This window comes from Drosophila biarmipes, chromosome X (genome assembly GCF_025231255.1).
Source record: "Drosophila biarmipes strain raj3 chromosome X, RU_DBia_V1.1, whole genome shotgun sequence".
In the NCBI taxonomy this organism is placed as follows: Eukaryota; Metazoa; Arthropoda; class Insecta; order Diptera; family Drosophilidae; genus Drosophila; species Drosophila biarmipes.
The window spans coordinates 24,693,430-24,709,447 of NC_066611.1; the positions used below are offsets into that span (position 1 = coordinate 24,693,430).

Below are 16,018 nucleotides of genomic sequence, written 5' to 3' on the forward strand. Positions count from 1 at the left end.
GGGCTACGGACTACGGACTACGGACTACGGACCACGGGACTCTGGACTATGGCTAGACTAGTCCATAGACGAATCAGTAATTTATAAACGTGCTTATAAGCCGCAATCCAATTCGCAGTTCGCGTTTTGGCTAAAATTACACTTGCAGCAGGCCAAAAACCCATTTTCAACTGTTTTCCCTCCCCCGGCATCGCCCCTCTGCATTTTAGCCATTTAGCTCGTTTTTCAAACTGAAATGTTATCAACACTGACAAAACTCTAAACTGACCAACTGGCCGTGGCCATGGCCGTGGAATTGGCTCAGAGAGGGGGCAGTTCCGCAGTCTAAAAAATAAAAGGGGGCTCTGGCCAAAACTGGGAGCCAAAACTGCAAACTGAAACTGGAGCCAAGCGAAAGCGCGTAAACGAATGAGCTTGGTTTCCATTTTTTGTTTCGCAACTAGTTCTGTTTTTATTTCTGCCTCTGAAATTAAATTAAAATTTCACACAATCTTAACCCTCATCAGCAGGCTGATTAAAACAAAGGCATTAATGGCAAAAAACCTGAAATAAAATCATTTTTAATTAAAAAAATAAATTTGTTAAATGGATTTTGTGTGGTGGTAATATAAAACAAAAGGAACACAACATTTTAAAAGCAATGCAATAATCAGTAATGTGAATAAATACTCAAAACAATAATAAGTACTTTATACAAACATTTCTATACTTGAATAATAAATAAGTAATATTATCTATTTTCATTAGTTAAGTTAAGGGAGTCGGCCTGGGAAATGCAGGGCCATTTAGGGGAAATGCAAACCCTCCGCCGACGAAAACTTGTTGTAAATGTTGGCCTGATTTTCTTGTGGCCGGCAGTCGAGTGACAGGCCAATAACAGAAATCAAACAAATTACTGCAGATTAAATCCGAGTTGAGATGACACCGCCGCCTCAGTGGGTTAATGTTGTGCGGATGTGCCAGGGTGTGTGTGCGGGGGGAGGGGTGTGCGAGTGTGCCAGCGTGCGATTGTGTGAGTGTGACAGCAATTTCCAGCTAAATTATAACAACAACCTCAACAAATGCGCACAATTTTGAGAAATTTCATGCAAAATGCAGGAGCCAGGACGCAGGACACAGGACATGCCGCAAAAAGCGGCAGCAACAAAGGCATCAGCATCAGCAGCTGGTTGCATTAAATGGCGCACGATTTCCCCCCGTGCCTCCCGGAAAATCCATCCTCCCAAAGCCCGCCCTGTCCACCGAACACAACGAAAATGTCAAACACACATTTGACCAACACATGGAAAAGCCTGCACAGCATGAGCTGAACAGCAGCCCGGAAAATTCCCCACCATCTAACAGCATTGTCGTCAGCTGGTGAAAATTGGTGGAAAATCATGACGAGGGGGTGGCAGTGTTCCCTCATAAATGCCATGCAAAATGGCAGCCAAGATGGCCATGCAGCTATCGATTGATTGGCCTTCGATAGATCGCAGCACGCAAGATAATAACTTTTAATTAATTTTTTTCTCCTATTTGCCCCAAGTGAAGCACACTATGTGAGTGCGAATAAAAATTGAAATAATTATAATTATTTTGTTGTGGTGCCACGGAGCGCTAGATAATCCAATTAATGGTATGGCAAACACAGAAAGACACGTGCGCATATACGTATAGGAAATACCAGGTGGGTTGTTCTGGAATGTAAAATAAATTGTTAATAATCAATTAAATAATACAAAAATATATATATGCACCCTTTTAAGTATTTTTTGTATATTTATATTTATACAAAGAAAAATATTTTTACTTTTTTCAAACTTTTTCGAACTTGTTCAACTAGAAAGTAGTTGTATCTCAGGTATTTCACTACAAAAAGCAATAAACAAAACTTTCAATTGATTTTTACACTTAAAACTATAAAAAATAAAAGTGAGAACAAAAAAGATAGTCTCTCGTTTTTCCAAGCTATTGATATCTGCGATATTTCACCCCAAAGTTTTCCCGTCGATTTTGTTGTGCGGAATGCGACTGAGCAAGGATGATTTTTACTGGTTTATGGCCAGCCACTGTTCAATTAAAATCATGGCCAATGATATCAATTAAAAGCACAGAGAACACTGATTGCGGTGAGAGCAGCTCTTATCCCTGGGCCACAGAAGTGAGGCCCCCCACCCCCCTCCAACACTACCGACCCGTTGTTTTCCGGCACTTTCGCCCCCCGACTTTCCCCTTTTTTCCTGAGCATTTTTATGGCCCCGCCAAGGCGAAGGATGCATCCTCTTGTGATTTATCACAAAGCAGCAGCCGCAGCAGGAAAACCGTGTGGCAACAAAAAGGAAACCTCAACCAGGGGAGCATTTGCTTATCTCTGCTGCTGCTGTTTTCCACCCGATTATTTCCCAGCCACCCACTGGCAACCGCCACCCCGAATTTTCTCTCAGTGCTGCGTTGTTGTTTATCGTAATTATGAATCTTTGCTATCCAAAAAACGCTGCTCAGCTCCTCTGCGCGCTCATGTTTGTGTGCGTTCAATCAAAATAGTTGATTTCCTTTATGCCAGTCTATGTTTTTCCCCCCGGATTTTCCATTTTGCTTATGGGGGTCAAGTGACGAAAGTGGAGAAACCACGCAACCGAGCAACCATTTTTGATACGGCAAAAATTTTGCCGCTCTTTTGTTGCTGCTGCCTGGCACTTTATTATTTTTGTTATTCGGGTCCATTGTGGCTGGCCACTAAAATCTTGGCCGAGCACATCGCAAAAGTAGAAGGTCCTGACTTGGTTGGAACTTCTCAAGTTGGGGTTAATTAATAGGCCTTAATTCAAGGAAAAATCTAGGTCAAATTGAGTGCAAGTGTTGCAGCCGAGGGTGATTCGAATAAATAATTCGATTATAATCGTAGCTTGCTATATGTCCAAGGGTTCCCTCCCCATTCTCTGATCTAAAATATTCATTTAGTAAATATTTTCTATAATTGGAATGTTATGTTTAATGTTTATGTTTAAATTCGTTTGAAATTATATTTAAGAGTTTTCAACATATATTATATTATACATATTATATATATTATATTATTAAGCGCCTCCTCCCATTTTCATTACTTTTTCCAAAATGACTGAATCTCCATTTTGATTGCCTACTTTTGGGCTAGCCTGGCCGAAGGAATAGCATTGGCATTGTACACCGGCATGTGCTGGTCGGTGCATAAGCTCCCATCCACGTCCATCAATGTCCATCATCGGCGAGAGCAAAAATGCTGTAGTAATATGTGCTGGCAGCACCTGCACATTAAATCACACTTTTTACCCCCTTCCCAGCCGGTGCATTTCCATTCCCGATTGCACTGCCATTCCCCTTCCCCTTCCCCTTACCCTTAATTAATAATCCCAACACCAAAACACCTCCTCGGAGACCAGACAATTCGTCATAAATCTTTGACTGGCAAGCCCGGCGTTTAACTAGGTGAGGCGGGTGGTCCGCACCCAGGTGGGAGTGGGCGGGAGTGGCTGGTGATGCTGGGAATCTGTGCGAATCCCGCTCCATAAACATGCTCTCGAACAAGCTTAATAACTCTGGCAGCGGAGCCTTCGTTTCTGCGGCGGTCCATCCCGGCGAAGCTTAACCCCCTGTTGCCGGCGCTCGATGCACGTTCAGGTGCTGTGGCTCCGTCGGATATTTTGACTGCGGTGAGCAGGGCATGCTTTGCGCCGGGATTTTCACACGTGCATCTGATTTTGCCCTTTCAATTTGGATACGCCGAAATTGTTATCAGCCGTAAAAACATAAAATATATATAGTGTCCACAATGCAATCATCGTGTTTCAATTCATAAAAATAACTTAAAATCATGTTCTTAACAAATGGGAAAAATATTATCGAATATGTATTTGAAATCTAGCATCAGCAGAGTAATAAAAAAACACACGTAAGTGTAGAAAAATAGAGTAAAACGTACTCCCTTGAAATAGATTAATATTCACTCTTAGTCTTAAAAAATAAATCATAGTTCAGAAAACACATTTAACTTATTCCTTTATCCCTTCCATCATAGGGCAACCATTTGCCTATAAGCTTTAATTTCCGTGGCAAAATTTTGGTTGCCACCTCGATTCTGATTTTTATCGCTTAAATGAAGTTTCATGCCGTTTATGCTGCCAGCTGCCAAACATTGATGTTGCTGCTGCGGCGGGAATTTCGTTAAAAACTTTTTCGGCAATCCCATGGCGAGGTGCCTCTATGGCTCCTCACTTTCCTTATAGCCGAGGCCATAGCCACTGCCAAGCCCCTCGCCTATCCCATCCTGACCGAGCAACGTTATGGGGCATTTGAGGCGCTATTGATGCACGTCTTTCCAGTCTATTACTATCAGCACTTCTTTCACTTTAGCGCATTTTGTTTTGCTGGTTTCTGTAGCCATCATTGTTTCGGCACCTAGGCGAAGCACTGTACTTTTGGAAAAAATATATAACGACGTCACCAACTTCACTATTGTTAAGCCCCCATTAAAGGCTTTATGATTTTCTGAACTTGTTATGAGAATGAATAATGTTTAATTATATATCCCCTTAGTACAATTAAATATACATTTTTTTAATCAAAAAAATCTAAAACATTTTTTTGGAACCTCTTAAGATGAGTAAGCCTGTAACTAGGTTAATGGGTATCGCCAAGTTCAAAAACTTGACCTTACATATTTTTTGCTATTACTATTTTTTGTGATATTTTGTTGTTCAGTTTCAGTTAACAGTTTATTGACTTCGCTCAACTTGTCGCCGTTATAATGTCAGCAAATTGTTAAAATGCTTTGTTAGGAATTTCAAACAATTTTTTCCCACTCTTTCGGCTTCTCCTGCTGCCTTTTTTTTGTATTTTGATATTTTTCCTACATAGTATATATGATTTTTCCCAGTTTCCCCCGCTTTTCCTCGCATTTATTCGCCGTGTGTGCTGGGTGATGTTGCTGTTATTGCCCCTCTTTGTTTCGCAGGAGCAGGACCAAAAATATGCCATGCCGGAAAATAGTTGCTGCTGCTGTGGGTAATTTGCCGGCAACAACAAAGGGAAAGAAGAGCGGAAAATCAGAAAAGCAGAAAAGCAGGGCCAAGAACAATGTTGCCACATTCAAGCGTTTGAACTTCGGAGTCATAAAATATTTGTTAAGCATTTTGCGCTCAATTTTCTTTTCAGCCATTTGCGCTCTGCAGGTCAACAGGCAGCCAGAAGCGCAAACACAGGGCCAGCAAACAGCAAACAGGGAACAAACAAACAAACAGCCTCCTCCGGTTTATCCTGGTTTTCTGTCCTGCAAGTCCCCCTGTCCCTAAGAATATAATAACCAATTCGTAAGCACATTCATTATGCTCAGTAAGCAGAGACACAGTCCAGAGTCCGAAAAAAAACACTGGATTTTTGGCCGAACTTCTTCGGTGCCTTTAAAATGTTGTCACACTGAAACGGTCAGCAAACCCAAATTTTAATAATACTACTCTGCAGTGGGTAGTAGCGTTTGTTTCAGGAACTTTAAAAAGTAAACTTAGTAGTTTCTGAAAACAATATTTTTTTTGCCGAAAAATAAAATGAATTTTATTTAATTAGGCTTAATACTGTAACGCAGTAATCTTTATTATTTTGTTTATGATATTTTTGAATACGTTCAAATATTTGATACAAAAAGAAAAATGTTGTGATCCCATTTTAGGCACACTGTGATCAAAATCCCGTGAGCCCCCACACCCCCTCTCGCCTTTCACACTTTGACCAAAAATTAAAACACATTAGTGGTGAGCGCGATTTTTCCTTCCCTCGCAGCATCCCCTTCATTCCCGTTTATTAGTATTTGTGCTTGGTTTTCCTAATCGCCCACTTCTTTGGTTTTTTCAACCCAAAATTTCTCTGGCCTCCTTGCTGTATTCGTCTTTGTTGTTGTTGTCAGCGCATTATGGCAAAATGACAAGCAAACAAATTATGTTTTTGTGTGCTTAGCGTGGGCCCAAAAAAAAGACAAGCAAAAATGAAAGAGGGGAAAATCCAGAGCACTTGGCACAAGGTAGCACAGCAGGAGGCTTTTCTTTTTTGGCTGGGAAATGGGAGGTTGGAAAAAAGGCAGCGGGATGAACATGCTCCTGCTAACAATTCTATTGATGACCTGGGGGCATTCTCCTCGCCTTGGGTCCAAAATTATGCAAGTTTTAAGAGCCGTCCATCGGTTATTTTTCAATACGACCTTTTCCTCTGGCCTGAGGAATATACTTTTAAAACTTACATTCTCTCGGCCATGACTATTTTTCAAGCAATAATAGATTAACTGTCTTTCTTAGATATCTTCCAATTATAGTTTAATTTACTTCACATTTTATTTGCCCTCTCGCTGTTCAGCCATTTTCCAGCCATCTCAATTTCCCCTTTGTATTAGCTTAAGTTTTGAGCTAGACAAAAACTGACACAGCCTGGGTAAAGGGGAAAATAAAAATCTGTATATTATATATATACAAAAGAAATGAAAACAAAAAGTAAACAATGCAAAGTTTTCCCAACCCATTCGCCGTGGCGCTTTTCTTTGTGTTTCGCAGACTTCACACACAAATCGCAGCTCCTTCAACGCCGGCGACACCGCAATGCAAATATTCCAGCAAGTTCTGAAACAAAACACAGACATGGCCCACACTTTTTGGGCCAAGTCGCTGGCGGCGCCTCCAAGACGAACCAAAAACGCCAGCTGGCCAAGTGAGTTTGGTTGGGGGCGGCGAAGGGGGAAAATCGTGCTGCAAAAAATTGAAAATCCAAGCAGAAGTTATCCAACCGAGAGTTACCCGGTAGTCCGTAAGACATTAGGCTAGAACCTATGACTTTCATCAAAACTAATTAAGTATAATTGTTAAGCTTGCCCTTAAGAAATTAATTATAAGTGCAACTCACAAAAAGTAGTGTGACCAAATCTGCAAGTAAAACAGTCAGGCTAAAGGGACCAAAGTTGAATTTGAAACAGAACAAGATTTATTTGTCAAAATATCAATGTACCCAAATATTTTACTTAGACATTCCAAATCCAGAAAGCAAGTTTATCATATCCTTATTGAAAATGTCATAAAATAATATTTATAATTTTTCCACTCAACTAAAACAATTTCCACATTCAATCCCTAAGCTCTTAATGACCCTCTGTACAACTTACCCTAGAGAAGCAAGCGTAGCATGCTGTGTGCAAAAGAAGTTGAGGACAGAGGGTGACGGAACAGGATAGCTGCCCGGTGGAGCCGCACACATTACGTGCCCCAAAATGACAGTCATAACAAATTAAGAAGGTTACCTTTATTGCCATGGGCCAGAGCCGCTGCTGCAGCTCCAGGTTCAGATTCGGGTTCAGATTCAGCTCCGAGACGAGCTTAGCTCCACTCTCCCAGTCCAACCTGGCTGCTTGCCTAAGTACTTTTGCTAAATCTTTGCACGTTCCCAGTAGCGCAACAAAAAGCAACCTGAACAAATGGAGGAACTTTGCCACCGAATTTTAAAAAGAATTTTTTGATGCTCTGCATAATATTTGAAATAAAAAATAATAAAAGACTTTAATTTTGTCCAGGTCGTTATACAAGACGTTGGTCACACTATGTGATAATATTTTATAGCTTTATTAATTATTGAACACATATTTCATTGTTCTCGGATCTAGAACAATTGGTTTTAATTTCGATCGGAACACGTACATTTTCTATTTATTTTTAGCAGCTAACCACTTTTTAAAAACATTTTTGCAAGGCCTTCAGGTGCAGGTGACATTTTCCTTGGATAGTGTAGGCCAAACAACAACATTCCTGGAAATTATGAGACCTAAACTTTGCTGCGGTCAAAGTTGCTGCAGCGATGCTGTAGTTGTAGTTGCACTTGTTCACCATTGTTATTGCTATTGTTGTCGCTGGTTTCTTGTAGGCGTGGCCAAATGCCGGAGCCCCAAAAATATGTTTACTTTTTGCGATACTCATAGCCAATATCGATGTGGTTGTTCAATGCTTGGTTGCTCTGGGGAATTAGCAACGTGATCGAGTCGTCGTACCTGTGCTGTTGCCCTTGGGAATCATTTCGTTTGTATTTGGGATTATGCCCAATCAAGAAAATTGGAAAAATAAAGCCAGCAGAACTTTAGAGATTTTACGTTTTCATAGGGCAACTGGAAAAGTTCACTTCTTGCTAATTGAAGGTGTTGTGACACAAGATTAAATCATGGCCAGTAAAAATAAATTTAGTAGGCCTTTGTCGTAGAATGGATGTATATAAGTCCAAGCATATTGTTCATATTCAACTAACAGTCCTTTGTACTATTCGCGCCACTATGGCTGCCCATTTTGCCATAGAATATCATTGAACCAACCTCAGAGTGACCAATCACACAAAATGCGCATAGATATTTTCCTTTTGTCGCCCTTTCACAATCGAGCGGACTTTTCATTGCATTTCGTTTTGCGGTGCCCGCTCATTAGCCTCTCATCAATCGCTTAATTTCGATGGTGTCAACCGCCGGGAAAAACCCCCTTTGAGCCTTTTCGGACCCCCCTTAACCCCCCTCGAAAAGCACAGCAGCGGCGGTGTGTGTGTCAATGCCACACAAAAGCACCTATGATATGCCACCAGAGCGAACGGTGTGCTAGTGCTGCATTCAACGCATTCATTTGTCATGCATTTATGCAATTTACCCCATTGTGCCACGCCCACTGAGTGGGCGGCGTGGGCCGAAAAGGGAGTGGCACTGCACTGGCCACTGAGCATTTATTGAATTTTGTGACTTGAAGCATTTTACATTTTAAACATAAAACAAGCCAGAGCAAGCGCGAAGACAGTCAATCGTCGACAAGGAGATACCCTCGGGTTGGTATTCAAAATGTATTAATAACATATTGGGTAATTAAATGTGTGGCAAATAAAAGTAGTTTTCACTTAAAATTAAACATAAAATAAAATAAAAAATAATATTTAAAATTATTATTAAAAATGAATTTTGGAAGAAGTGGCCAAGATTTTAAAACTTTAAATTCGTGAGAATTCACTATAAATACCAGTTATTAGAGGATAGCCCCCGTTCGAGTTCGCTCAGGAGTCGTAAAGGAATGCAGGGTGGTGCGAAGGAGGTTTCCAGGGGAGGTCCATGGGCCCGGACATTTGGGGGGAGCCGGGTTTCGGGGCTTCCCGGCAACAGGCCTCAGGTTCGGTTCTGTTTGGCCTTTTCGGCACATAAATTGCCCTGGCCAGACCAGAAGGACCTGCGCCCGCTGTTGATGCTGTTGGTATGTTGTTTTCGTCCTGTCTGCCATTTAGCCGCATTTTGTTTTTCATTTCTTTTTGCAGTGCGTGTGCCCCCGTGTGCGTGTGTATTGTCGGCCGGCTGCAGCGCTGCTGGTGTATATACGTGCACGTATACGGTATGCACAACGGAAATGAATTGAAATTTTAAAACCCACAGCTGCGACCGCTTCCTGCGGCAAAAGTAGCACCAACCGACGACACTTCCCAATATACACAGATGTACGTATGTACTTACACATGTCTGTCGCCCCTTCGCTGCTGCGCCTGGGTAGGTGGGCTTATTTATGTGTGTGCGTTCCGGGGAGGTATTTCTATTATTTTTATTCGCCATTTGCAGTAGGATCCCAAGAAACGCAGGAGCCCACAAACAACGAGTCTCGATCAGAAACAAGTGTCACAGGAGTACATGCCTTTTGCATTTATGATTTACTGTAGGGGATAATGTCTTAAAAAATTATATTGCTTTTAAAGGAGTGATACTGTTAAAAACAGTGATTGCTATAAACATAAATAACATAAACATAACCTGAAACATATTGAGTTCCTTGTGTAGTATTTTAGAAAGCAAGTGTTACTACAATAATATCTCGCTATTCACAGGGCACTGTTTCTGCCGCCGAAATCGATTTTCGGAATTGCTGCGTGCAATTCATTTAAATAAAAACACATATATGCAGAAGTGTGTGCACAAACATGGATATGCGTGGGACTATATGTCTATGCAGACGTAGAAGTTTATATCGTTGATACGCTTGGACGCATTCTTACGCCAAGCACACTCGCCGCCACCGCCTAGTGCTTAAAGTTGGGCCCGTGCTCCTCCTTGCTTTAAATTTCAGGATGCATGGACTGGTAAAAACCGTAAAGTCGATTCCCACCATTCCACCGATACAGATGCAGATACGGGTACAGATACAGATACCGATCCGAATGATGACACATCGACTGAACTGTCTGCCAAATCGAAGTTCCAGTGGCTCGGCCAGTCCGGTTTATTATTTCCGCTTCGAACTTGTTCAATTTGCAGCGCACAACAGAGAAATAATCATTGGAATGGTTTAATTTTTTTCCGAATTTAACAACCCTTGACTTGGAAACCAGCACGAAAGTGTAAACACAGATTGATAGATGGCCAGCCAATTGATGACGAGCCTGTATCAAATAAATTAATGTAGTTGGATTCGTCGTCTTTTGAAAATATATATATATTAATCAGTACAAATCACTTTACTACCATTACTTTTGTTGGCTTAAAAGTATTCATTGCCCTTCACGCATTGAGGGACTCTTTATTTTATCCCTTCTGCATTTTCCGCGCCGCTTTCCACGGCCGTGGCTTTTCATTCGCGATAATTTAAGAGGGAAATTATGAAGAGCGACACGCGACAAGGTTCATCGGAAATTCCGGCATTTTATCGCCAACGCCACAAACTGCTGCAGTCATCTTCCTCGGCAGACTGCGTCAAAAAATGGGAGAATTACACTCGTTCCCCTTACTTTACGATTCTTTTCTATTTTAATTATTTACATAAAAATGCTGCTACAAATGATTGATGGCATTGACATAGAGCCCCGGGGCAGGGGCAGGGGCTGAGGGATGAGGATGAGGAGATCCGCAGTCGAAGCCAAATAAAGATGCCGACGATGACTATGATGATGACAACACACACTCGATGCGCGACGGCAAATATTACGTATACGTACTGGGCGAGTGCATGTGTGACCGAGCATGTATAAATTGTAAATCAATAAATAAAATAAAAATGCAAAAAACAAAAATCGAACGAGGCTCACGCAAAAATCGTAAATAAATAAAGCGCGCAAAGTGACGCAAAGTACGGCGCACGGAAAATGCAGCGAAAAGGGTTAAGGCAGTGGGGTTAAGGGTTATTTATTTATTTTGTTTTTTTCCTATAGGACTAACATTGAACATTGGCCTGTTGTCGTTGTTGCTGTTGCTATTGTTCCTGGGCAGCGGCCCATTGTTTATTGTATTTTGTATTTGGTATTCGGTATTTTGCGCCGAGCGCAGCGATAAAAATGCTGCTAAGGTATAAATTATGCCAATATAAGTTTGAAAATGCGCGAGATCGCAGCAACAACATGGGGCAGTGAGTGGGACAAAAAGAGGCGCCAAAGATAAGCGAGGGCGGGAAAAATAGTTAATTTTACTTATCAAAAAAGTTAATTTTTTGCTTGCCCTGAAAGCCAACTTTTGAGAACAGAAAAACTCAAAAAGTATTCGACCTTAAAATATTTTGCTCATTTTTGCCCTTTTCCCCCTTTTCAATGTAGTAAATTTTCTACAAAGCTTTTTTAATTCATAGAAAAAATTGCCACTAAATACATTTTATATAATGAAGGGTCACAGCTATAAAAGACAGCCAAAAACTGTTACAAAAAATGCTACTCCCTATTTTTGCACAAAAAATATCAGTATTTTGGTCTACAAATTACGAAAGGAGGACAGAATGTGGAATGTAATACCTCGTTGAGCTCGTAATTGAAATTCCAATCGATTGGCATTTAAAACTGAGAACAAAAATTTTTGAAAATTTTTTTTGGAAAAAAAGATTGACACAACGCCTGTCAAAAAATTCGAAATTCGGTCAAAAAATAAATTTCCCAAAAAGTGATGGGAATCAACAGCCCTGGTTGATAGCTGCTCATATCAGTCGGTCTCCTCATTGTGCGCATCAATTTGACTAAATTACGACCTAAAAACCCATCTGAAAACATATTTTTTGTCCAAAATATCAGTATTTTAGACGACAAATTGCGAAACGAGGTCAGAATTAGGAATGTAATACCGCGATGAGCTCGTAACTAAATTCCCAATCAACTGGCATTTAAATCTAAAAACTGAAATTTTTTCTTAAAAACGTAAAAAAAAGCGATGGGGATGGATAGCCCTGGTTAATAGCTGCTCATAGCTGTCGGTCTTTTTGTTGTTTGTTTCGCTTTACCTACACCACGTGAAAAACCGACGAAAAAGAGAATTTTTCATAAGAAAAATGCTATCAACAATGCTTTCAAGCTACCCTCGCCGAAAACAATGGCCAGGAGACAATGTAGCCAAAGCGATAAAAGGCCATATTCCTGCATACACGGGCGAGGGCAAATCCGTATCGGCATGCGCTTTTTCGGCTGCGTATTGGTGGCCATTCGGGTCACGCTCAAAAAATGCGCATAATTGGCAAATTTAGAGTAAAATTGCTTGACAAATATGCAAAAAATGTGTAACGCACGCAACGGGCGGGGTGCATTCGTACGCTTTATGGCCGAGGGCTGCCAAAAATTTCAACGATTCGGCGGTGTGAATTTTACAGAGCACATGTAAATTAATAGGCATACATTCGATACGCTTATGGCTGTCGCAACTGAATACTATTAAACCGAATGTGAGATGTACACAGTTCGTAGGTATTTACCATGAGTAGCCACTTTTTCATCGTGATTTATGGTTTAGATTAAAACAATTACACGCCTGTTTCCGCCAACTTTAGCTTATTTCTTGGGAGTAAACAAAAACCCGATTTCCACAGTAGGTAATTTATTTGTATAAAATAAAATCACACGATTTTAGAGAGTAGCTTGAGAGCTTATAGACTTGTTTATATTTTCCGTGAGTTCCTCAGACATCCGAGTGCTGTTTGATCCAGTCCTTGAAGTAGAATACCCGGGCATATCCGTCCGGATAGGTGGAGCCGCAGCCGCCCACCACGAACCCGGCCACGCCCACCAGCTGGTTGTTGTAGACGGCCGGGCCGCCGGAGTCCCCATTGCATGCGCCGTTGTCCACCACGTGGAGCAGGCACAGCTCGCCCTCGAATCCGAAGTCGATGAGCTCCTCGCACTGCTCCGTGGATATGGACTTCAGGGTGTTGAACTGCAGGTAGCGGGGCAAATCGCCCTGATGCTTGATCCTTCCCCAGCCGGAGATGATGACATCCACATCCGCCGGCGTGTCCGCGGTGGGCAGATCGATGGGCTGAATGCTGCTGGAGAAGATCAGCGGGGTCTCCAGGCGCAGCAGGGCCACGTCGTTGAGGAAGTTGCCGTAGCCCTCGTGGACAATCACCTCGGCCACCTGGTGGAGCACTCCGCCGCTGAAGCGATCGTTGGAGCCCGCCCGAATGGTGAAACGATCCGCGGCAATGGGCGTAATCACGTGATTCGCATCCTCGTCGGACACACAATGGGCGGCGGTCAGGATGAAGTTCCTGGTCAGGATCGAGCCGCCACAGCTGTGGGAGCCGGCGTTGCGCAGGGACACCTGGTGGGGAAACTGGGCCTTGGCCGCATCCTCACCGCCCACCACTCGGCCGTTGAGTTTACCGGGTGCCGAATGTACGGTGAGCACTAGGCACAGCAAACAGCTGGCGAGCAGGAGCGCCACGTTGGGGTTCGTCATTTTCTTTAAATCTGCAAGAACCGAGTGGCCCACCCTCTTTATATACAGTCGGGGATTACGCCTCCTGATTTGCAACCCGCACTATCTTATCCGTATCTTATCGCCCTCACCCAAGAGATTTATTATATATATGCCTTCCTCCTTTTGGCGAGGCCTGTACACAAGCTAATCGAAGAGTCGCGGCGATTGGGAATTATGTCATTGCTAATTGTTTTACGGCTTCCTGGCTAATCTTGACTAGTTGGTCCGCCCAAGTTTTCCCAGACATTTCCATTTGGAAGTTCCGAAAACCGCCTTCATCGATCTGATATGCGCAGAATAACACATATGTATTTTGTATAACATGCTAGGTGGGAAACTGCAGGTGCGCCCAAAGGCCTGCCAATAAGTGGTTTTAAAATTAAATTCTGCAATTGTCATGTAACTTAGGTAACTTCGCCAAAGCCTTGGTCGCAGAAAATCGGTATAAAAATAATAAGGTCAAGAGTAAAGCCAGTCAGCAATTAGTAACTCCAAGCCAATATGGATATCTTCTATATTTCCTATACGACTAATGTTTCAAATAAAATGTTGAAGCCCCTTAAAAGTCACCCTCCAAAAGTAGCCATTAGCAATACTTTAACTTATTAGCAATATTTTTCGTAAATATAAAACTGAACAGAGCTGATCAATTCTAAAATCGACGAACACTTTATTGAATTATCGAAAATGCAGCCAGTAAAATCGAATCTATTTCACATCCGAGTTCTTCCTGATCCAATCGTTGTGGAAGTGGACCCTGGCATATCCATCGGGGTAGCTGGTTCCACAGGCGGACCAGACGAACCCGGCCACGCCCACGACCTGGTTGTTGTAGATGGCCGGGCCGCCGGAATCCCCGTGGCAGGCACCGTTGTTGGCCTCGTGGATGAGGCAGAGTTCGCTCTGGACTCCCCAGCCAATCAGCTCGTCGCACCTGTCCAGGGAGATGGACTTCAGCGTGTTGTACTGCAGGTAGCGTGGCAGGTCGCCCTGATGCTTGATCCTTCCCCAGCCGGAAATGATGACATCCACATCCGCCGGCGTGTCCGCGGTGGGCAGATCGATGGGTTGAATGTTGCTGGACAGGATCAGGGGGGTCTCCAGGCGCAGCAGGGCCACGTCGTTGAGGAAGTTGCCGTACTCCTCGTGGACAATAACCTCGGCCACTTGGACGAGCACTCCGCCGCTCAGTCGGTCATTGGACCCCGCTCGAATGGTTAGTCTATTCGCGGCAGTGGCTACCAGGTTTCCATTTGCATCCGTGCTGGTCACACAGTGGGCGGCGGTTAGGATGTAGTTCTTGGACAGAATGGAGCCACCACAACTATGGGAACCGCCGTTTCTCAGGGAGATCTGGTGGGGAAACTGCGCCTTGCTCGCATCCTCACCGCCCACCACACGGCCGTCGAGCGTGCCGGGTGCCGACTGTACGGGCAGCACCAGCAGGAGCGAAAAGCCGGCGAGCAGAGTTCCAATGGCAGCGACTCTCATTTTCGAAATGGGAAAGGCCCGAGCAGGGGCACCTCCTTATATAGACGGGCTTTGGAATTGATTTATAGCACCCCGCAAAACGTTCTACTTAGGCGCTCTGTGAAAGAAGGTTTTAAGAAACCAGCCCCTTCTCCCGAAAGTGCTGTCATATAAATCTGAATATACTATAAACTTTGATTTATCTAGAAACTGTAAACATATATACGTAAACTAATGTATTTATGTTACTATACTAGAAAATATTTACTTTACTTAGGGGTTAAGCCTGAAATATCTTATCGCACAATTCGATTTATTTTGAGACCTTATACAGAAGCCAATCTTATCGCCCACTATTGCGAAGATTCAGCGATTTCTAGTCTCGAAATTCTTTCAATAGTCTAACTTTGCTTTATCTGATTGCATACTTTGCGGCAACACAATCTTTGAAGAACAATCGGCAGCCTACAAAAAGAATCGTATTGTGATAAATATGTCCAAGCCACTGCCTGAGAAAACCAATCCACAAACTATTGAAGCTCTTCTGCTAATGCCACTTACTAAATCTGCATGCCAAGGGCCAGAAGAATTGAAAGGGAAGAGACGAGAGAAGACACCTGGATGACAATGGGGCTAGCTGTGGCCTAAGAACAATAACGGTAACGGGCCGTGAAACGATTCGTGATAAACCCATTAGCCCATCCAAGGCTGCATTGTTTCTTGGAAGTGCGAAAGAGAGGGCCAGGGCCGGCAGAAAGAGACGGCCACAATTGACGGCTGAAGACACAATTAGAGGAGGGCTGAGCAGGAGAGGGCACAGGGAATTCTCCGCACTTA

General features: G+C 42.9%; 2 protein-coding genes across 2 annotated transcripts; both read right to left on the minus strand.

Moving 5' to 3' along the window:
• Nucleotides 1–12,812: 12,812 nt before the first annotated feature.
• Nucleotides 12,813–13,690, minus strand: LOC108027493 (serine protease SP24D-like). Its single transcript, XM_017098937.2, has one exon. The coding sequence runs from the start codon at nt 13,688–13,690 to the stop codon at nt 12,911–12,913; it is 780 nt and encodes a 259-aa protein (XP_016954426.1). The 3' UTR covers nt 12,813–12,910.
• Nucleotides 13,691–14,361: 671 nt separating this feature from the next.
• LOC108027490 (serine protease SP24D) lies at nt 14,362–15,202 on the minus strand. Its single transcript, XM_017098934.3, has one exon. The coding sequence runs from the start codon at nt 15,200–15,202 to the stop codon at nt 14,420–14,422; it is 783 nt and encodes a 260-aa protein (XP_016954423.1). The 3' UTR covers nt 14,362–14,419.
• Between the last annotated feature and the right edge of the window lie 816 nt (nt 15,203–16,018).